The 24,540-nt window shown below is 47.6% G+C and overlaps 1 protein-coding gene across 1 annotated transcript; it reads right to left on the reverse strand.

Annotated features, from left to right (window-relative positions):
- Positions 1-4,189: 4,189 nt before the first annotated feature.
- On the reverse strand, positions 4,190-5,688 carry LOC147983627 (uncharacterized). The gene is made up of 2 exons (XM_087540798.1): positions 5,109-5,688; positions 4,190-4,764 (listed from the first exon to the last, which is right to left on the reverse strand). The coding sequence occupies exons 1-2, from the start codon at positions 5,686-5,688 to the stop codon at positions 4,190-4,192; spliced, it is 1,155 nt and encodes a 384-aa protein (XP_087396924.1).
- Positions 5,689-24,540: the final 18,852 nt, after the last annotated feature.

A 24,540-nucleotide genomic window follows, 5' to 3' on the forward strand; every position in this document is an offset into this window, starting at 1 on the left:
CGCAACCTTGCCGCTCGAACTTGCGCAGCCTTGCTGCTGTGCCGCCTACATCAGCCTTGTCACATCGCCCCGAGCACCATGCCAGCTCGAGCTCCCGCCGAACGGAAAGGCCAACGCTGCACAGATCCTAGAAGCAGGAGGTAAAGGGCCCCGCCTCCGCCGAGCCGCGCGGCCTTTGCCCTGCAACCCCCGTGGGCGGCGGCGAGGGGAGGAGGGAGCTGGGTGTGGCCTTGGCGGCTAGAGGGTTGTTCCCGGGCTACCCGCACGAGCGACATAGGAGTTGGGCGGTTGTTGCACTGCTGGAAGTTATTGTTTTGGAATAGTATATAATTCTTTTATATACATGCGGATTTTCATGTGTATTATGTTAAATGTGCGGCAAGGAAAACCCGTGAAGGGGAGGCAAGATACTATTTTCTATGATGCAGTCATAAACCACATCTACACGCCTGAATTAAATGATGTTTTGATCAATGTCACTATATAAATTCGTTGTTCTAGCGACAAATGGACACTCAAATAGTCTATGATAGCCAATGGGTTGTGGCATGGCGCTTTGTTTGCATGCATTGGGGATAGCATAAAAACAAATCATGGCTCAAGCGTATCATTTGAGGGACCAATAGTCTCTTGCATAAACACCACACAACAAATTTATAGACCTTCAGTCCTTAATAAGCATCTACACAAGCCATGCTTAATTAGTAGACAGAAATTACAGTTAACAAGTGAATCAAGCACGAGTTGATGTGGTTTAGTCATAACTTCTCTCTCTCTCTCTCAAAAAGATAAAACTTCCCTAGCCAGGAAAAGCACCAGAAAATAAACCTCGCAGCATCAGATATCATGTTTCCGCTGTGTCGAGCAAGCTATAGGCAGTGAACCCAACAACCCCGCCCGGAGCTGACGGCGGCGCGTGCCCCCCCCCCCCCCCCCCCCCCCCCCCCGCGATGAGGGAGCCGCTGACTGCCTCGAGGATCAACTATGCGGTCGTCGTGTCCATCTCCATCAATTGATTTTCGGCGTGCGGCAATGGTTTGGTTGTGCTAGATGCGGGGAAATATCAGGTGCTCCCTATGCTCCAAGTCTAAAACATCAATTTCAAATGTTTCAATTTTTTTGAAAAATATTGTGAATGTTCATAAGGAATATGACTACACCCCATAGAAATTTCAGGTCCAAACTCGAAATGTACATTGAGAAACAAAAATGACAAATTTAGATGTGAATAGTGTCAAATGTTGCGTTTGTCTTTTTATGACACTATTCATACTAGATTTCACATTTTTGTTTCTCAATGCGCATTTAGAGTTTGGATCTGAAATTTTTAGGAGTTGTAATTACATTTCTTGTAAACATTCATATTTTTTCCTGAATTTATTGAAACATTAAAAATTAATTTATTTGAAGTTGGAGCATGGGGAGCACCCCAAGGATGGGAGTACCTGATATTTCCCCGGCTTAGATGCGGCTTGAGTAGTGCTTGCGTGACAAGCTGGCAACGAGGGTATCACGGCCTATATAAATCGCGCATTGGAGTTTTTGTTGTTGTTCTTTTTGTTGTCTTTGCATGGTCGCGTGTTGGAGTTTGGATATGGGCACGCAGCTCTATTTTCCTTTTCTGCTTTTGATTTTCAATCTTTAATATTCTTTTCAACAAAAAAAGTCCAAACTAAATTTCATTTGCATATTTTTTTTAGAAAAGGGGGACCTCCCCGGCCTCTGCATAACAATTTTGGTGAAGAGAGCTTTCAGATGAGACAAATTTTGATTAGTTTTGAGTAGTAATTAAAAATTAGCTTTAAACTTTTGGAACTTGGTACGGAGTGATAGACGAAATCTTACGTTTCAGAACCTGTGCCGGATTTTTTTTTCCGTAAGTTTTAGTTTTCAACTTCTGAAACTGGTTACAAGCGGCGGACAAATTCTTAAGTTTCTGAACCCGCGACCGACAAATCATAAGTTTCAGAAACAAAAAGTTAAAATAAGTTGTGCTCTCATACAGGATTGAACGACTTTGCAGATTCTAATTGATTGTTTGACGTTGCACTGCCAAGATGAAGATGTTATTGCCGAATGGAACGACCCACACCGCCCAGATCCTAACAGGAGGAGGTAAAGGGCCCCACCACCGCCGAGCCGCACGGGCTTTGCCCGGCAACCCCCACAAGTGGCGGTGTGGGTGAGCTCTTGGTGGCGGCGGCTAGGGTTGCTCCCGGTCCGCTTGCAGGAGTGGAACGGGAGTTGAGGTGGTAGTTGCACTGCTGGAACTTATTGCTTTGGAATAGTATATAAGTATCTTCTATATACATGTGGATTTTCATGTGTATTATATTAAATGTACGGCAAGGAAGGAGAACTCAAGTGGCGTGAGGTGATTACCCGTGTAGAGGAGGCAAGGCACTATTTTTCCTGATGCAGCCATAAACTGCAGCTACTCTCATGAATTATGATGATGTTTTGATCAATGTCTCTGTATATAAATTCGTTGTTCCGTGGTAATGCACGGACACTGAAATAGTCTCTGTTAGCCATGGGCACATTAGATTGACGGAGAGCATCCGAAAGTTCTTCATCGCTTAAGCGTATCTGAGATAAGCATAGCAGTCGAGGTAGAGGCTCTTGCATAAACACCACGTAATAAATCTATACTCCACATTAGATTATTATTCCTTAATAAGCGTCTACACAAGAGACATGACTAATTAGTAGACAGAAAATTACAGTTTAACAGGCGAATGAAGCACACGTCCCTAGCTTAGATTAGAAAAGCAGCAGATAAAAACCTCGCCGCATCAGCCATCAGAGTTTTTCGAGTGCATCGTTCAAGCCAAAGATAGCAAGCCCAGCGCCAAAGGCCGCACCTTTGAGCATGGAGAGAAGGCGTCAAATTTTCACCTTCCGCGTTTCAGATTATGTAGGCCACTGTTCCTATCAGATGAATGAAGATATGCATACGTGTGTGCTATCGCGCCGTAATAACTTGGTGAAACCGAAGCTCATCTTACCATGGTTGTGCTCATGCATAGGGCTGACTGGAGTTTCCTTAAGAGGAAATATGTCATCCTATTCGCAAAGAAAAAAAAAACGCATCCTACTTTTTATGGTAAGTAAAAATATGGGGGAGCAAGCTTTTGCTTGTGTGGAACGTAAATGATCGAGACAATTACGCGACGTCGTTGTAAAGGGAGGATTCTTTGCCTGTAAAAAGCGGCGGCTTGAGCCACTAGTTGCGGTAATTTCGTGTTGGGGTGGCCACACTGAAATGGTTTTTTTTAAGACAACCTCGCGAAGTTTTATTAAATCGTCACAATGTTTACAGGAATGGAGGGTAAATTCCCGAGGTGTCCCAACCACACGTGTCGGCCATCACCGAGAGATAAAGCATGCTTCGCTAAGTTGTGAGCTTCATAATTTAAGCTCCTAAATTTATGACTAAAAGTGCAAAAATCAAAAAACGAGAAGTGTTCTATTATCGGTAAAGAAGAGAGAGTTTGTTGCCGTGCAAATGATGGCCCATAATTGAGCTTTCCATTGGATTTTACAAAATGATCACGTACGGTACAGATTCACCCACTTGGCCTTGGGGTCACGTAGTACCATGGATTATTGGACTGTTTGGTGGTGGGGACTGGCCCAGGTGTTTGCTGTGGCCGCGTGGCGTGCCTTCATAGACTAGTAGGAGTATCTCTAAATCAAATGCTTCACTATAAAGGTTCTCCTGTCAGTTCTAAATGGTTGGCTTGACGAATCAAGACGAGTCAAATCAACAGCGCCGTCTCAGAGACGACAAGAGCAACTCCAATGGACCGATCCAAATGGACGGTGTTTTTACCTGTTTGGGTCGGTCGTCAGTCCGGTGTCCGTCCTGTTTAGTATTTAGGTCGGTCGCCTGTCCAATGCGTGAACCCATTTTCATGTCCGCATTTAAATTTTAAAAAAGGCCCTCGGCGCATAGATCATGCCAGCGGCCATGTTTCATGCCGGCACCATGCCAGCGCCAGCATACATTGCCGGCTTCAAAAAAATATCATCACACAGTTTGCGCTGGCGCACTCGCCAGTGACCGGCACACATGCCAGCGCACAAAAAGGGGTGGGACTCGAGTTCGACCACGCTATCGTGGCCCCGTGGTCATGCCAGCACACAAGCCGGCATACAAAAAAGGAAGGCGCTCGCGGCCACGAGATCACTCGTCGGTGAACTTGAACATGTCGGCCTGCATCTTCTCGAACCACGGCCTCTTCCTTGGCGACACGGTGTTGAGATCCACCTTCATGATCTTCACCCCGGTCATCATGCTCGCGAGAGCCACTTCTTTCGCCTTGGTCTTGGCGTTGGCGGCCTCGATCTCTAGCATCTTGGCTTGCTTCTCCGCCTCCAGCTCAAGCATCTTGGCTTGCTTCTCCGCGTCCATCTCAAGCCTCCTCCTTTGGATCTCCATGACGATGTTCACTTGCTCTTCTTTGCAACGCCGACGCTCATCCTCCCTTGAGTCCTTCTTGTTCATCATGCCCTCCACGCTTGCGATCAAGGCGTTGGATGCCGCATCCCGCTTGTCCTCCTTCTTGGAGTTGGTCTTCCCCGCGGCCGTGCCGGCTCGCCGTCCCCAACCTCCTCCACGGCTTGCTTCCCCCCACGCGACATGAGGGCGGCATATTGCGCCTTGAACTTCTCCTCGTCCTTGATGACCCGAAAGCAATGGAACAGGTTGAAGCACTTGCCATTGTGTTGGACCTTGAATGCCTCCAAAGCTTAAAATGCCTACAAAATGTTTCCATGCAAGCATATGGGCAAATGGTATGCAAATAAACACGCAAGCATGAACTTGATGACACAAAAGAGGGCGGCTTGCTAGCATACCATGTCTTGCATGCCGATGCCGCTCATGGAGCGGGCCTTGACGCTCTCAAGAGTGGCACAAAACTTGTTGCAGTCTTATTGGATCACCCTCCATCGCTTGAAAATGAACACCCACCCGCGCGTGCTAACAATTTGGTAAGGCGGAAACTTCTTGCGCTCATGAAACTCCCGGTGGACACGAATCCAAAAGGTTGAATGCTTTTGTTCGGCGGCTGTCTTGGGGTCTTGTCCAATGTCTCGCCAACACTCGCAAAGAAGCTTGTCCTCGGTAGCCGTGTATGCCTTCGTGCGCTTGCTCTTGCGCTTCGGCTTAGGACTGGCGGCTTGGTTGGCGAGCTCGTCCTCGAACAAAGGCTCCACTTCGATGTCGCACTCATCCTCTTCCCCTTGCCCGTAGTCGTCCAGGAACTCGTGGTCGAGTGGGAAGCCGTCCAGGTCCATGCCGACCTGATTACGCATGAAGGCCGCCTGATCAGGATCATAGCCAGCGGCCGGCGTGAACGCCTCGTGGCTGTCCTGGCTTTGTGTTTCATTGGGATCGTAGCCAGCGGCCGGCGCACCGCCCTTGAAGATGAGGTTCTGCATGTAGTCCTCGTCGACGGCGGACGACATTCCCTCGAACAGGTTGCGGGCGCCCGGGAGCATGCCGGCCGGCATCTGCCGCGCTCGTTTCCTCGCGCCTCCGGATGACGAGCCACCGGCCACCGGGGTTGGATTGAGGTCGATGTGCGCGGGCGCGGTCGTGGAAGGTGCGACCACGCTCACGTCGGGCGAGCACTCCCCAGAGAGGCGGGAGGCCTGCGGATACACGTGGAAGCCGGGCATTGGGTTGCAAGCCGACGCACGGGGCGACTCGGGGAGCACCATCTGAGGGAACACCGATGAGCAGGTGCTGGCCGCGACGACGGCGGCATTCAGGAGGCCGTGTTGGCTAGGGTTTAACCCTAGCATGTAGAGCGCCTCCCTCGTTGCCGCCGCGACGCGAGCGTTGGTGACCTCCTGCTGCGCGACGGTGGCGACGACGGCAGCCGCGACGGCTTCATCCCTCGCGTCCGCGGCGTGCCTCCGACCCTTCCTCTTGGCCGACTCCCTTGCCCGCTGTTCGGGCATCAGCGCCTTCTTTGGCTTGGGCGCGACGGCGGTCTTGCGCAGGGCACGAGGCTTGCCTTTGCCGGAGGGGTCGGTCGTCATGCCGGACGAGGTGAGGGAGGCGAGGACGGCGGCGGCGTCGCGGTCGAGGTCATCTTCCATGGCGGGTGTGGGGCGGGAGCGCGCGCGGGCGGGAGGGTTTTTGAGGGAAATGGGAGGAAATGGTGGTGGCTGACACCGACCGGCGGACCTGGGGAGAGGAGTAGACGCGCGTGCGCGCGTCCGTCTCGTGTCCGCGGCGACGCAAATCCGGTTCAAAATTAGGTCGGAAATGGGTTGCCATGCGGACACCAACCGGATGCGCGTTCATTTGGATCGATGCGTTGGACCATCTTTTATATCCACGTCGACCCAAACAGACGCCAGCAGACGAAATGAGTCACCCTATTAAAGTTGCTCTAAGGCGTCCTCCTTCGGACGCCCGTGCAACATGGCACAGTAAATGGGTTCCGTGAGGCCGAACCAGGCCGTCCAATGGCGGATGTGCACCGCGTTCGAGCGGACCGCCTCGGCACCGCCGGCGAGTCGCTGGCCCTAGCCGGAGTTGCGGGCGCCCTCGAGGAAGTAGAAGGCGGACTGGCGGAGGCTCCAATATTGGCGCCAAAGACGAGGGCTTCGCTGACTGAGTTGAGGGCCTCCGGCAGCGTCATCTTCATGGTCGTCGTGTCCATCTTTGTCGGAGGTGCCCTGGCTAGGGGCTGGTTAATTAGCTACGGCTTGCGTATGTTTTTCTTTCATGATAATACGTGTTTTATTTATATTATATAAAATAAAAAACAAAGTATAAGTCACGTGCATGACAGTTGGCAACGAGAGGATCGCGGCCTGTATAAATTAGCAGGGTCGTGTGTTGGAGTTTGGATGTGCTGTTGATCCGGACTATTTTTCATTTTTTATGGAACAGATCCGGACTCTTACAAACATCGATCGCGACGTCATTATGTCTTTGGAAGTTGGTCACGGGCACGTACCAGTTCTCATCGACAGAATATCTTTGAAAATTACACGCATCATTTTGGTGTAGTAACCTTTTTTGTGTCTATCTATTTAATTGTAGATGTACCTTTTTTTGTTAGAAATTTTCGTAAGTCGACTGCTATGAATACAAACCCATACAATTAAGCACAAAATGAAAAGTCTTTTGTCTGACTATGATGACCATTTTTGACTATCCTCAAATTTGAGAAGAACACGCCCCCCACCCCACCCACCTCCCAAGTTGCAGCAAACAAAAAAAGTCCTCAAACTTTTCTCTCTCTTTCTCGGAGGATGGGGCGCGCCCCCACGCCGGCAAGTCCCTCGCAGCCTTGCCGACCTACCCCACCTTCTCCTCACTTACCTCCACCCCCCTTCCTGCGCCGTCGCGAGCTTTAATTCGATGAAGGTTACGGCGGCACCTCGATTGATCGAGAATGGAATCGCCGGAGGAGCGGGAGGGAGAAATAGACCCGCGCGTGAGCTACATGCATCCATCTCGCGTACACGCCAACCATCTTCTGCACTTCAAAGTTGCGCAGCCATGAGCTTCATTGGCGGCGTGTACGACCACGTCGAGGTCAGGATTCTCTTCCAGTTGGAGTCCAAGCTTCCCCTTGTCGTTTTCGTCCTCGACAACTGTCGATACTGCACACGCTAGCCTTTGTGCCTCTCACCACTCTTTGCTCCTGAAGTGCTCGACGGATTCCCCCAAGGTACCTTACCCTTTTCTTTGTATTTGTTCACTTTTGCATTGAACTGATCATTTGGTATTGCATTGTCTGCTTGAAAAGGTTATTGGAGATGTATTTTAAGGACACCTCATCGTAGGAAGCAAAAGACGATGATGGTGATTTTGAGATGCAATGACTGCGATCGTTCAAGAGGAAGCAGGGAGGAAAATGAGACGTGGTTCTCAGTTCGGCCACATTCACATTCATTGAGATAGGGTAGAGGGTCGTCATGCCAAGATTTTCAAAGATTATTTTGTGTCGAATCCAATTTCTCCAAAGAAGACTTTAGGCAGCGATTCCGCCTGCACTGAGTTATTTTCAACACCATTGCACAAGCTATTGAGAAGCATGATCCTTGGTTCACATTGAGAAGGAACACAGTGGGAGAAATCAGTGTGAGTCCATTGATAAAGTGTACCGCAGTCCTATGGTGTGTTTGGATTTGAATATTTAAACCAGTGTAACTTCATAGCACTTTATTTTTATACTTTATCATGTTTTATTTGAATTATCACTTCATTGGAACCCTATGGTGTGTTTGAATTTGAATATTTACAAATGAATACATTTAATTTAAAATGTTGTTGAAATTTGTGCACTGGAATTATGAAGTTATGAAGTAATATGTTGTGCAAATATCAAGTTTGAATGGAGAATGTAAACAAAATGATGGAACAATTAACAAAGTTTTTTTTTAGTTGAGTTTCAGGAAAAGAACCACGTGCACAGTTTTTTTTTGTACCATTGGACTTAATGTGTTAAAGTTTGGGGGGTTAAGTTTTAGAGAAAAGGTAGTTGCTCTCAAATGTGCAATATATCACTTTGTTTCTTCTGGTAGCCGGGGTCGCTCATCCTCTATCTTCACAAAGAAGTGCTCCCTCCGTCCCGAATTACTTGTCATGGAAATGAAGATACATTCATTTCTGTGACAAGTAATTCGAGACGGAGGGAGTATTAGAGAAGTTATGGCAAAAATAATAATCCGTAATGGCCTATTAGCTCATCTAGTTAGAAGGTCGCAGGTTCAAGACCTGCATGGGCCATGAATTTTTTGAGAAAATTTACACACTGACAAATAAATGTATTTGTACTGTCCACTTCTTTAAAAATCGCAATTTGTCATTTTTGTGTAGCTCGAGTGTCAACATATTTTCTCATGAAAATTTTCACGCATGTAGTACACATCCATATGTCAATGTGTAATATTTTCATATTTTTTCTAAAACTTTAAAGTGTGATTTTTGATTTTTTTTTCTTTCTAAATAAACTCTATGGAACTCGAGCATCAAAAGGCTGCACTCCTGACATCTACTTGGGACAATGTCTTTCCCGATTCAAATGTTGTTTCTTTATTTGCGTGGAAGCCAAACATTACTTCTTAGGGCATTGATATTAAAAAAAAGTTACTCATTGTTTTTAGGCACACACATGCTCTATCTCACACAGTTCCTTACAGCGGAAAAAAAAATTGTCCGAGGACCGCATCCCAATCTTCCCCACTTGCCTCTTTGTTGTTCACATTCAGGCTTGGCAGTTGCACAACGGGTTACGCCCGACTTGCCTCTAGTCATGCCCGTCTGAAACGCTTTGGCGCCCTAGCTATTCGATCGCATATCTCTTCAACTACTCATTCCTAATCCTAGGTTTCCCGACCAGAGTTGAGCTCGGAATCCAGGTCTGTTTGAGTTGTGTCTATGAGTTCCGGTTTGATGAGTTTTGATCTTTAGTCTGTTTGCTGTGAGGACCGTAAAGCGAGGTGCAAGCCTCTTCACTGAATATAAATTATGAACTTCTACAATAAATAAATTGGCCTATTAGCTCAGCTGGCTAGAGCGTCGTGCTAATAACGCGAAAGGTCGAAGGTGGGCCAGTAAATTTTTATTTTTGCTTTGTTCCTTTTCAGTTTTATTTACTTGTAATTGTAAACAAAAAGTGCATTTTTCTTCTTCACAAAAATAGGGTGATCGAGTGAGAAAAAGTTTGGTTTCGCCCGGAGTCGAACCGGGACCTTGCAGATGGTTGATCTGACGTGATTAACAACTACACCACAAAACCATATTACACTATTTGTTCAATATGTTTATTTATAAAAGTCTGCATCTTTCAACTATCCAAATATGCCGTTTCTCTTCTTGCGTGAAAGTCAATTGTTACTTTCTCTTTTTACTCCATTTGTATTAAATCGAACTTAATAAAACTTGATCAAATGTAATTAAAATAATCAACATCTATAATACTTAAGATGTACAGTATGAAAATTAACTCCTTGATACATCTAATGATATTAATATGAAGTTGATACATTAACTCCTGATTTCTTTTGTCTTGAGGATTCGATCCGGCTTGCTTCTTGTGGTTTTGCGTCCTCCTCCTAGCTGCTTGAATGGTAACAATGGAGGTGGTCTCCTGGTTTGGTTCTATAGTACCAGGTCGTTGGCTCGACACACTTGTTGAGTGGGAGAGAATGCCAAGGACACTCCAACAACGCCGGCGCACATCATCAACAACTTCTTCACACTGGCGGCACAAAGCTATACTCCACTGACATGTCTTTCTCCGATGAAGCAAACTACCCCTTGCTGAGACAACGAGGCAAATGTTGGGGAACGTAGTAATTTCAAAAAAATTCCTGCGCACGCGCAAGATCATGGTGATGCACAGCAACGAGAGGGGAGAGTGTTGTCTATATACCCTCGTAGACCGGAAGCGGAAGCGTTATAACAACGCGGTTGATGTAGTCGTACGTCTTCACGGCCCGACCGATCAAGCACCGAAACTACGGCACCTCCGAGTTTTTGCATACGTTCAGCTCGATGACGATCCCCGGACTCCGATCCAGCAAAGTGTCGGGCATGAGTTCCGTCAGCACGACGGCGTAGTGACGATCTTGATGTTCTACCGTCGCAGGTCTTCGCCTAAGCACCGCTACAATATTATCGAGGATTATGGTGAAGGGGACACCGCACACGGCTAAGAGATCAATGATCAATTGTTGTCTCTTTGGGATGCCCTCCTGCACCCGTATATAAAGGAGCAAGGGAGGAGGAGGCCGACCCTACGAGGGGGCGCGCCAAGTGTGGAGTCCTATTAGGACTCCCTAGTCCTAGTAGGATTCCACCTCCCATATGGAATAGGAAAAGAGGAAGAGAAAAGGAGAAGGAAGGAAGGGGCGCCCCCCTTCCCTAGTCCAATTCGGACCAGACCAAGGGGAGGGGTGCGGCCATCCTTGAGGCCCTTTTCCTTCTTTCCCGTATGGCCCAATAAGGCCCAATACGTATTCCCGTAACTCTCCGGTACTCCGAAAAATACCCGAATCACTCGGAACCTTTCCGATGTCCGAATATAGTCGTCCAATATATCGATCTTTACATCTCGACCATTTCGAGACTCCTCGTCATGTCCCCGATCTTATCCGGGACTCCGAACTCCTTCGGTACATCAAAACTCATAAACTCATAATATAACTGTCATCGAAACCTTAAGCGTGCGGACCCTACGGGTTCGAGAACAATGTAGACATGATCGAGACACGTCTCCGGTCAATAACCAATAGCGGAACCTGGATGCTCATATTGGCTCCCACATATTCTACGAAGATCTTTATCGGTCAGACCGCATAACAACATATGTTGTTCCCTTTGTTATCGGTATGTTACTTGCCCGAGATTCGATCGTCGGTATCTCAATACCTAGTTCAATCCCATTACCGGCAAGTCTCTTTACTCATTCCGTAATACATTATCTTGCAACTAACTTATTAGTTGCATTGCTTGCAAGGCTTAAGTGATGTGTATTACCGAGAGGACCCAGAGATACCTCTCCGACAATCGGAGCGACAAATCCTAATCTCGAAATACGCCAACCCAACATGTACCTTTGGAGACACCTGTAGAGCACCTTTATAATCACCCAGTTATGTTGCGACGTTTGGTAGCACACGAAGTGTTCCTCCGGTAAACGGGAGTTGCATAATCTCATAGTCATAGGAACATGTATAAGTCATGAAGAAAGCAATAGCAACATACTAAACGATCGGGTGCTAAGCTAATGGAATGGGTCATGTCAATCACATCATTCTCCTAATGATGCGATCCCGTTAATCAAATGACAACTCATGTATATGGTTAGGAAACATAATCATCTTTGATCAACGAGCTAGTCAAGTAGAGGCATACTAGTGACACTCTGTTTGTCTATGTATTCACACATGTATCATGTTTCCGGTTAATACAATTCTAGCATGAATAATAAACATTTATCATGATATAAGGAAATAAATAATAACTTTATTATTGCCTCTAGGACATATTTCCTTCAGCAAAGGCAAGGCATACACTGCTAGGACGGGCACCAACGATGTGAAGACCGCCCGCCTCATCCTAAGACATCAACAAGAGGGTTATAGCAAAGCAAAGCCGGAGCAACGGACGTACCATTCTCCCATTCCACTTCATCATCACCATCTACACCAAGCTCACGTGAGAAGGCGAGACCTAAAGAGACAACCATTGCAGTGGCTTAACCGGAGGTTGCCAGCGAGGCCGACCCGTGGACGTAATTAATCGGGAGCTTTCCGAGGCCCTGCGAACTAGAACATCACATCACTGAATCATTTGGCCATGCCAGTTGGCCATTGAGCGCATCTTTAATAGGAAATGTATAATTTTGCTTCTCGGCATGAGATTAAAAAAATGCATATGTCCATATATACTCCATCCGTTCGAAAAAGCTTGTCCCAAGCTTGTTCCTCAAATGGATGTATCTAGCACTAACTTGAGGGACAAACTTTTTCGGACGGAGGAAGTATTTCTTTGTATACTTGGTTACAAATGGCAGGCCGGCATTTATTTTGGTGTCAAACATGAATGTTTTCCGAGAGCCGATTGAGGCAGTTTGGCAAAAGAATGCCACACGGCATCCACTGGAGACGTGTCGGCCTCTTGAGCCTAGGTATTTGTTCAGTGTTATGCCTACAATCTCGGCGAGGTCCTTGGGACATGTCGCGTCCTTGGGTGCGCTTATTTTCGCAAAGTTCTGCTGGCCGGATCTCGGCAAACCCATATGCCACGTGGCAAGCGTAGTCAAGTGCAGTCACGTGGTATAGGATAGATCAAGGGGTTAAGAGTACAAAAAAAATGTTCAAGGTGTTATGTGAACCTGCCACTTTATTGAGGGGAGTAAAATGGACTTTTCTCTTTTTTTAATTTGCCTCTACCCTGTTTAGATCTCAACAACATATTCGCTGAGTGCATGGCGGCTGATACTCGGCAACATGGCCATTTTTTTAAACTTCGGGAAACTTTTATTGGATCAAAACAGAGTTACATCATCCACGAGGCCCTTTACAATGAAGGCCGGCGGCTCCTTAATCCACACCTTTTACAATGAAGGCCGGCGGTTTCTTAATCCACACGAAAGGTGGATCCGACACCGCTTGCTTAGCTAAAACATGAGCAACAGAGTTTGAACGAATACCCTTAGCCGAGAGTTGAACTCGGCAAACCGCTTGCCGAGTTAATATTGGCTTTTGCCGAGTTTTCTAGGCACTCGGGAACTAGAAATCTTCTATATCTAAATAGCCAGACCCCCACTAACATATTTCTCTTAACATGCAAGCATGTCACATCATCAAGCAACATGCATGACAAAAAAGCCCACACAACATGCAAACGTGCATGAGATATTCAATAAATATTTTATAATACATTAATCAAACATAATAGAGCATATGGATTTGCAGTTTTAGTTTTCGTATTATTACTCTGAATATTCACATCCCATACAATCAAATATATTTTGAATATAGAATATTCACGTTTCATACAATCAAATATCATCAAAATATATTATAAATATTCCTGCGACAACGTGCAGGGTATCATCTAGTTGAAGTAGTGGAGCACGCCTCTGCTTGTCCAACGCGCGGGCCGCCCCACGTGCCATTGCCGCTTCGCTATTTTACATCACTAGCAAATGTTTTTGCCGAGTACACATAAGGAAGAACTTAACAAACTAATCTTTGGCAGCAGGAGTCCAGCGGAGTCCCATTGGCTAAGGGTAACACTTTTTTTTTGTTATAGGAGGCAAGGGCATCGGTAGTTTAGTCTCCTCCCCAGGAAAAGCTTAGGGTTGCTTTGCCTTCTGCCGGCGCTTGCCGGTGGGAGGGCTCCGTTTTTAAATGTTTTTTCAAGTTTTGTTAGGGTTTGTGTGCCTCTCAAGAAGACGAGACGGCAGCGCCTCCCTGAAGATGAAATAAGGTCTTCCCCATCTATCCCCATTTTGGTGGTGTGTCTAGTATTGTCGGTGGGCGTGTGGAGGTGTGTCTCCGGCGGATCTATCCTTGGTGGATTTGCTCGGATCTAGTCGTAGTTTGTCTATGTTTGCGTTCTTTCAGGTTGGGTCCTTCCGATCTACGCTACTCTTCATGGGCGGCCGTTGTTGTTTTGTTGCGCTGGTCACTATTCAAAAACTCTTTCGATTCAGTGATTTATCGTCCGATTTATCGTTATTCTTGGCTGACCGATAAGATTATGCCTTATCTTCACCGTTTATCGTTTGGGCCGATTTATCACTAAGACAAGCGATTTATCGGGAATCTACCGATAAATTGGGCCTATTAATAGCATTATGTTTGCAAAAACTATGTTTTTTGTGTTTTGTGGACCTTGTTACGCTATATGTACTGATGTCCTATTTTGTTTGTCATTATACGAGGATTCAAAGGCTATGAATCAAAGTAACACTTCTGTCCAATATTGTTTTGGTGTTGAATATAGCATGTTTTAGTGTTGGGAACTTGAGATTTGCAAAAAAATGGCCGATTAATAGTCAACCGATAAAATCGACTAAGAGGCCGATTTCCGATTAATCTCTAATCCCCAGCTGACCGAGACGCTAACAATAAGCGATATCCTCAACATTGGCTGGTCCTATGGGGTTTTAGCACGGCGACTTCCCGACTGTCTACTACGACAAGTTTTGCCCTGCTCCGGCGAAGGAGGGGTGTTGACAGCGGCGCACCTTCGGTTCGCTTCAGTGCTTGTAGTCGTCGCTAGATGGTCAACGAATCTGGATGTAATTTTTATTATTTCTGGTGTTCATTGTATTGACATGATTGAAGATGAATAGATTGAAAATTTTCTAAAAAAAACTATTTTTTTCACCGTTTGCCGAGTTGTTTTTGTCCAAATAGCAAAGTCCCAAAGTCCGGTAGGGTAGTCTACTCTGCAAGAAACCTTTGTCACGCGTGATGTGATACCGACAAGAAACACAGTATGGAAGGATCCGAGTACTGATTGGTTTACAACAGACTCTTAATAAACCCTAATACATTACCGTTTGGTATACGTATATAATAATCACATCGCACGCCAAACCTCCGCGCACGTCGATGCAAGGATGACGGGAAAGAAAACAATGCCCTTAGCATGCGAGGGCGAGGACGGCGTAGACCTGATGAGCGACCTCGGCGACGACCTGCTCCTCCGTATCTTCGGCCTCCTGCCCGATGCACGCGACTTTGCCGGATTGGCTGCACTCTCGAGACGGTGGCGCGACCTCTCGAAGAGCCTCACTGGCACGGACGAGGACGACGAGACCCTAAAAGCATCTCCAACAGGCGCCGGTCGTGCTATGTGTAAAAAACAGATATGCCGTGTGCGTATCGTCTGGTTTGGTGCGGCGCGCAGCGCTGACTTCAGCAGCCGCGTTAAAATGCAGCGCGCGCGTCGCTCCAGCAGCGCGTCAAAATGCAGCGCGCGCGATTCGCCGGTGCATTGCATATGGCATTTTCAACACAAAATGAGATGAACATTTTCAACACAATAAAAATTTCACACAAACAAGTTGATGATGTTCATGCCCACGATTTTAAAATCATGCCCACAAGTTCATCCAACCAAGTTCAAAATGCAAATCAAGTTCGATACACAAATGAAAGACACATCATTCCTCGTCCTCGTCTTCGTCCTCGTCCTCATTTTCGGAAGACGATTCTTTCGCCTCCGAAGATGAATCTTCCTCCATCTCCTCATCGCGCACCGCATCACGTGAAGCTCCGACGATGTTGGCAAGATCTTCAACGACATCTTCATGGAAATGTGTGCGAGGAGGCACATCAAAAGACATTCCGCCCATGGCGGCCGGAGGTGCACCCGGCGCGTGCGTCCATGGGTGCGGGTCGCCAGCGCCAGCGCGCGCGGGGCTTTGGAGGGGGAGAAGAAGAGCGCAACGCGAGCGTCGTGTGTGCCGCGCGCGGAAACGGGCGCCGCAAATACACCGCGCGAGGTACCGCTTCCTAGCGCGCGCCCAATTGCTTATACCGCGCGCGGTTATTGCGCGTCCGCTGGAGCCATCCGCCGGATTGCGCGTGTGCTAAAACAGGGAATTTTACGGCGCGGCGTCTATTTAGCGCGCCTGTTGGAGATGCTCCAAAACCGTTCAATGCCTTCATCGGCGCCGTCCTTGAGCGGCGCGTCTGCAGCATCGACAGGCTGAAGATGGACATCATGCTCTGAGCGTGCGGGCCTCTGGCTCAGCCGGGCGATGGAGCTAGTGGTGAAATCCCTGCACCTTTACATCTCTCTGCCTCTGCAGAGCAGACCGAACAACAGGGACTACAAGGTGCGGCTGCCTGGCTGGACGAGGGCGGCGGAGATAAAGCTACATCTAGACTATGCCACCCTCAGGCTTCCGGCCGTGGTCGAGTTCAACGCGCTCACCGACCTGTCCCTATGGGTCATATCACTCGCGCGAGGAGACAGCGGCCGCCTAGGACGTCTCCTGTCGTCGCCCTGCTGCCCGAGGTTGCAGAAGCTTGATCTCTATTATGTGTACGGGCTGGAGAAGCTGCAGCTCGACGCCAGAGCGCTGGAGATCCTGAAGCTGGACCAGCTCGCCGACCTGAGGCGGCTGGACCTGGACACGCCGCGGCTTTCTTCCTTGGACGTCGGTACCTCAGTGATGTGCAGCAAGCCCTCCAACTTCACCATCCGGGCGCCGGTGCTGGAGCGGCTTCAGTCCACCCTCATGACCTATCCACACGAGATCGAGATCCACTACAGGTTCAACATCCAACTGCTGCAAAGTTGCACCTCCGTCCGTCGCTACATCATCGAGCTCCATGTTCCAGGGGTGCCTATATATTACTTCCTTTATATTTTTTATTTATTTTTTATAACTTCTCAAGATATGATAATACTCCCTCCGATTCAAATTAATTGACGACTATACGATCTCTATATAATGTTGTATAGAGGCTGCATCAATTAATTTGGATCGGAGGGAGTAGGTTTTTGCCATTCGAACCAAGAAATAGATCGGATTGAACTATTATAGGGATAACTGAACAACCATGCACGAAAAACACCCAACACCATGCACACGTTTTTTATAAGTTATTTCTCAGGTACTTGGCTTATACAAGTGTAAGCTGAGTACCCTCCAAAAAAATACACGGTAACTGCAGGTCCTTCGACTTAGTTCCCTAGAAGTCGGATACAGCTTTAAAAAGATACATAACTTACAAAAAAAAAACTCGGCATATTGTGAAACACCTAACTTGCACGCGCGTGTCCATCATCACAGTGTTTGAGAGCTCTGTGATGACGGGTCACTATAAGCTGGGTGTCTTCTAACACCGGACTTGGCTTAGATACTTTTTTTAAAATCCTCCAGCATAAGCCCAGCGCCTGACATAATATACTCGGCTTAAACTACTGCATTTTGAGAACTTGTGATTGCATGTTTGCCTATATTAATAGAAAAATATTAGTGGGGGTTATATATTTAGTCAGTGGAGGAGACTACGGGCAAGATTGCTTAAATCTTGGTGTTGAGGAGGGCCGGTTAGGGTAAAACTTTTAAAATCTGAACTATTCACACACATAGTACTGGTCCCCCTCTCTCTGCCACTTTATTTAGTTGTATAGGATTTGAGTGACACAATATATAGTTTTGTTTCCAGTGTAACTAGTAGTTGACAAGCTCGTACATGTCTTTCCAAGCAGGATATGGACCTATATGAAGGAGTCAATGTGATGATAGAAATACCATCGCTTCCTCATGTCACGAATTGAAACTGGATTTTTGGTCACCAGACAAACATATTTTTGGAGCATGTGTATCTAGCATCCTTGCGCGATGCAGCAATCTTCAATACCTCAGCCTAGGCATCGGCAAACTCGTAAGCAAATATAATAGAATTGTCCTAAATTAACTGTAAATTAAATAAACTTTAATCATGGGTTCTTAGGTTGATGAGTAATTGCTAACCATATGTATATGTTTCTATGTTAACTTGATTGGATGGACCATCAAAGTACCTTCATCGGTGTGAGGAGGGGTGCTGCATATGCGGACGTGTAGGGAGCTGGAAGGAGGACAAGATCTCACTGGATCATCTTCGCGAGGTGGAGTTCAGCGGCTTCTCCGGGCAAGAGTGCCATGACATGGCACACTTGTTGCTCCTGAATTCACCGGCGCTCCAGAGAATGACTGTGGTTGTTGAGCCATCTGAAGAGATCTCATGTAACAACAGTTCATATGATGAAAGCTCACCGCGCCAGAGAACGATCATGGAGACATCGGTCTCAACGCTTCCACATCCTAGAGGGAAGTGGAGGGCACGTGCCCCGGCTAATGAGGCGTCATCAGAGTACGAGTGGATGCCAGGGCCATGAACAATCCTTTAAAGCAAAGCTAAACATTTTGACATCTTACGATTTGTTATGAGTTTTGTACATTACAAACTGGATGCCTTAGTGTTCCTTGATTCAGAACAATAAAAAGCATCAGATGACATTGTAGGAGTGTATGATTTGATTTTCCTATCTTCAACCGTGGTGGGTTTTAGCACTGATTTTGTTTGTTGGACTTGCTACCTTTACGTCCGCGGCTGGAACAATAACCTACTGATGGAGAGTACTTATCCTCACCCAATTAGCCCCCCATGAACTTCACTCACCCAGTAAATTTTTTCAGTAAGTCTTCGCCCGTAGACGTAGCAAAACACTTGTGTATGTGGGTGCAGCTGTTTGTTTTATTCATGATCATGTAAGCGTAAGTCATGACTGTTGGATGGGGCATTTGTTTGTGTAAAAAAAAAGGATGGGGCATTTGTAAGATGAATGACATAGATATCAAAGAGTACTTAGTGGTTGGTACGTAAGTGGACTGACTCATAGAAAAGGTCAGTCTAGCACTCCTTCAGGGGATATTTAACTGAACCTTAGGGCATCTCCAAGGTGAACCCACAAACCTCCTGGAACCGTTCGGACCGTACTTTCCGGACCACAGAAGCCATCCAACGGGGGGTTTGTATCGGTCCGTAGAGCGGTCTGGACGTGTTTTCTTTCCATCAACTCCCCTGTAGCTTGACAGAAAATAACGAAAACCTGGTTCACCTCAGTAGCTCCCATACTGTTTGCCTTAAAGAACAGCGGACTGTCATCTGCAGATAAACGATGATTTACCGATGGTGCCGAGGGTGCCACTTGTATCCCACTTATGTTTGACTTCTTGATTTTAGGAGGCACGACAGACCCCACTGCTGCTAACAAGAACAAGTATGGGGATATTGGGTCCCTTTGTCGGATTCCACGTGATGGCTTAAACTTCTGTAGTTTCTTTCCATTAAGCACTACTGAAAAATTCACCGAGCACACCAGGCTCATAACAACGTCAACCCATCTAGTGGTGAAACCCAGCTTCAACATAATAGCTCGGAGCTAGGGTCACTCAACCCTATTGAATGCCTTCATCATGTCAAGTTGTAGGGCACAAGACTGATGTTTCTTTGCCCTGTTACGCTTCATAAAGTGCAAGCGTTCATATGTGGTGATGATATTGTCGGTGACTAACCTACCTAGCAAAAAACTGATTGCTCCTCTAACACAATCTCCGGCAAAACTAGTTTCAACTGGTTAGAGATCACCTTTGATGCAATTCCATATAGAACATTGCAAAGACTGATCGGGCAGAATTGTGATAGAAGTGTCAGATTTTTTACCTTTGGGATGAACACCAAGATTGTTTTGTTTATACATTCAGCCGACTCCTTTCCAACAAACAATCCTTAGCACGATGGCACCACCATAGTGATTTCCTCACCACAGACATCCCAGTGGTATCCCTAGGAAAACATCCCAATGGCGTTGGAAGAAATGTGCAGGGAATTCATCTGGGCCCGACGCCTTTATCGGGAACATCTCAAATAAGGCCGTTTTTACCTCTTGCTGGTTATATGGAGCATTCACAAGATCATTCATGGATTGTGTAACTTTAACTGGTACTGTATCTAACACTTGCTTCATGTCATGCATGCACCCCCTCGGACGTGTACATGCAGTTTCCCCGCTTATTTCGGGAGCGGGCGATTACCGAACGGGGCCTAATCTTTGGCGGCAGGAGTCCCATTTGCCGAGGGTTTTGTTTTTGTCCACCGCTTGCCGTGTTGTTTTTGTCCGTCCCAAAGTCTGATCGTCTTCTCTGCAAGAAACCTTTGTCATACCCGATGTGATACCGACAAGAAACGCAGTATGTAAGGATCCGAGTACTGATTGGTTTACAACGGATTCTTAATACGTAACCACATCGCACGCAGTATGTATTTGTAAGGGTCCGAGTACAATTATTCGTTTACGACGGACTGTTCCTAAACCCTAATACATTACTGGCCGGTTGGGAAAGAAAACAATGCCGTCAGCGTGCGACGGCGAGGACGGCGTAGACCTGATCAGCGACCTCGGCGACGACCTGCTCCTCCGCATCTTCGGCCTCCTGCCCGATGCACGCGACTTTGCTGGATTGGCCGCACTCTCCAGACGGTGGCGCGACCTCTCGACGCGCTCCCGGAATCTACACCTCCGCCCCGTGTACTTCACCGGCACGGACGATGACGACGAGACTTACAAGCGGTTCAGAGCCTCCCTAAAGCGGTTCAACGCCTTCATTGACGCCGTCCTTGAGCGGCGCGTCTGCAGCATCGACACGCTGAAGATGAACGTCCTGCGATGGCCTGGCGGAGTACGGGCGGGCCACTGGTTCCGCCGGGCGATGGAACTGGTGGTGAAATCCCTGCACCTTGACATGTCACTGCCTCTGGAGAGCAGCCCGAGCCACAGGGACTGCAAGGTGCGGCTGCCTCGCTGCACAAGGGCGGCGGAGATAAAGCTATATCTAAACTACGCCACCCTCAAGCTCCCGGCCATGGTCGAGTTCAACGCGCTCACCGACCTGTCCCTCAGTCTCATATCACTCTTGGCAGCGGATCCCTCCTTTTGAAGCTCATTCTCTTGAAGCTGGTCGCGATTGGTGTTAGGCTCTTCGTTATGTTGTCCCTGTCTCCCTAGTACCAGTGTTTGCTTTCTGCCTCTGCGTAGGCTGTGGTGTGGGTTGTGAAACCTTTGATACCTTTGCGGTGAGTTGTTAGTGCTCCAGGGTTTTCGCCCCATGATGGTCGTTTTGATTGCGAGCGACTACAGTAGGTTTCCCTGGAGTGCTTGAGCTCGCCTTTTCCCTTTCCCTGTTTGTCTTTCCTTGGAACTCGGTTGTATTTCCGTTATTTCGATAATGGAAAGGGGATTAGCCCGGCTCAAAAAAAAAAAATATCACTCTCGCGAGGAGACGGCGGCCGCCTCGGCGGCCTCCTGTCGTCGTCGTGCTGCCCGAGGCTGCGGAAGCTTGATCTCTATTATGTGTGCGGGCTGCAGGAGCTGCAGCTCGACGCGAGAGCGCTGGAGATCCTGAAGCTGGGCCAGCTCGCCGACCTGAGGCAGCTGGACTTACACGCCGCGGCTTTCTTCCTTGGACGTCGGTAGCTCGGTGCTGCGCCGTGAGCCCTCCAACTTCACCATCCGGGCGCCGGCGCTGGAGCAGCTGCAGTCCAACCTCATGCCCTATCCACACGAGATCGAGATCCAGTACAGGTTCAACATACAACTGCTGGAAAGTTGCACCTCCGTCCGTCGCCACATCGTCGAGCTTCATGTTCCAGGGGTGCCTACTACTTCCTTTATGTTTATTTATTTATTATAACTTCCTACGATATGATAAGTAGGTTTTTTCCATTCGAACCCAGAACCAAGAAACAGATCGAATTCCACTATTAAAGGATAACTGAACAAACATGCACGAAAAACATCCAACACCACACGTAGTACAAGTCGAATGTTATTTCTCGGGTACTTGGCTTATACTTCCTCCGTTTCTAAATATAAGTTTTTGGGCAGATTTCATTATGGACTGCATACGGAGCAAAATGAATAAATCATACTCTAAAATGCATGTATATACATCCGTATGTGGTCAATAGTGAAATCTCTACAAAGACTTATATTTAGGAACGGAGGGAGTATAAGTGTGTAAGCGAGTACCCTCCACAAAATACACGACAACTACAGGTCCTTCGATTTAGTTCCCTAGAAGTCGAGTCCAGCATAAAAAAGATACACGACTTACAAAAATACTCGACATATTGTGAAAACACCTGACTTGCACGCGTGTGGCTTGGGGAAGCACTTGCCATGTGTCCAACACCACCGTGTTTGACAGCTCTGTGATTGTAGGTCACTGCAAGTTGATTTGATGGTAGTTAATTGGATTAGGAGCCCACCCTGATTAAAAAAATATATTGGGGGGGAGGGGGGGGGGGGGGTGGAGAGGGAGGAGAGTATTTAGGGAAGGGTAAGTATGACCTAAGATCTTTACGTGGGTCTAGTATTATCGCTACAAGTTGGGTGTCTTTCAACGGCAGACTCGCTTAGATATGTTCTTTTCTCTTTTTTTTTAAGAACATCCTCTAGGGTAAGTCCAGTGCACGACAGAATATACTCGGCTTAAACGACTGAATTTTGTGAACTTCTGATTGCATGTTTGCACGTATTAAGAGAAATAGATTAGTGGGTGTTATATATTTAGTCAGTGGAGGAGGCTATGGGCAGCATTGCTTAAATCTTGGTGTTGAGGAGGGCTGGTTAGAGTGAAACTTTTAATATCTAAACTATTCACACACATATTAGGCTTAAATCAAAGGTGTGGGCATGCCCTGCAGCTCCCCTTGTCTCCGCCATTGTATTTAATTGTATAGGATTTGAGTGACACAATAGATCGTTTTGTTTCTAGTGTGACTAGTAGTTGACTTGCTCGTACATGTCTTTCCATGCAGAATATGAACCTAAAAGGAGGAGAAAATGTCATGGTAGAAATACCACCGCTTCCTCATGTGAGAAATCTGAAACTGAATTTTTGGTCACCGGACAACCACATTTTTGGAGCATGTGTATCTAGCATCCTCGCGCGATGCAGAAATCTTCAACACCTCAGCCTAGGCATCGGGAAACTCGTGAGCGCATATAACATTTTTTGTCCTAAATTTTCTCTAAATTAAATAAACTTGATTGGATTCTTAGGTTGATGAGTAATTTCTAACCACATGTACATGTTTCTATGTCGACCTGATTGGATGGACCATCAAAGTACATTAGCCGATGTGACGAGGAGTGCTGCAGATGCGGACGTGGAGGGACCTGGAAGGAGGACAAGATCTCACTGGATCATCTTCACGACGTGGAGTTCAACGGCTTCTCCGGGCAGGGGTGCCACGACATGGCACACTTGTTGCTCCTGAATTCACCAGCGCTCCAGAGGATGACTATGGGTGTTGAGGCATCTGGAGATATCCTATGTGACGACAGTTCAGACGATGAAAGCCCACCGCACCAGAGAACGACCATAGAGACATCGGTGTGGACGCTTCCACGCCCTAGAGGGAAGTGGAGCGCATGTGCCTGGGCTAATGAGGCGAGAGCAGAGTACGAGTGGACGCCAGAGCCATGAACACCCTTTTAAGGCAACCATAAACATTTCGACATCTCACGATTTGTTATCAGTTTTCAAAATTGAAAACTGCGATACAGAACACTAAAGAACCTTTAAAATTCATAGTACGAGTATATGTTCTGATTTTCGTGCCTTCAAAGGTGGTGGGTTTATGGCGCTGGTTTTTTTGGACTTGCTACCTTCATATTCCGTACTTATGATACAATAACCTACAGATGGAGAGTATGTGTCCTCCGCCAATTAAAGTATATACAGCCAGGCGCATCAACCCCCCCCCCCCTCCCCCCTCCCTCAAACGCCCGGGCGGGCGGTCCGGTCAAAAAAAGCAACCTAGATAAACGCTTCAAACCGGCCACAAACGCCTGGGCATGACCGGCACCCTTTATATTCAGCCCAAATATGAGGCGGATGTGGGGTGGCCTAGGCGGGACCAGGCGTGTTTATCACACCGGAATTGACCACGGCTGGCCTAGGCGACTCCACATATATTCTTGGCCATCCACTCCCGGGACCAACCCTAGCCACTCCACTCCACTCCATAGGACTTCTCCGGCATGATGGGCAGTGTATCCTAGTCCGAGTCCTCCCGATCCGTTGACTGGGAACTTATCTCACGTGACCCCGAGGAGGAAATGGCCGTCCGCATCCACGTGGAGAGCCCCCGACAGCAGTCGGACTCACTCCGGCGAGAATCCATCGTGTCCGCCCAAGTGGGGCTTGGATCCGGCGCAAGGCGCGCCTCCACTGGCTCGCCGGAGGCGGTGCGCTCCATTTGGTGTCTGAACATCGTGGCGGAGACGCATCCGCTTCGTTGGCGCGACAATTCGGAGGCCATCGTCCGTGGACCGTCCACTGAGGGTATGGATGGCGTGCCCGCCGTGCGAGGCAGAGGGCATGGGAGGCCTCAGCGGACGTTGCTGAGGCGGAGTGTCACTCTCTGACGCCGCATAAGGTGCTCGGACACTCCTGGCCGCAACCAGGT

This window comes from Triticum urartu, chromosome 2A, assembly GCF_056163025.1.
Source record: "Triticum urartu cultivar PI428250 chromosome 2A, HENAU_Tu73, whole genome shotgun sequence".
Taxonomy (NCBI): Eukaryota; Viridiplantae; Streptophyta; class Magnoliopsida; order Poales; family Poaceae; genus Triticum; species Triticum urartu.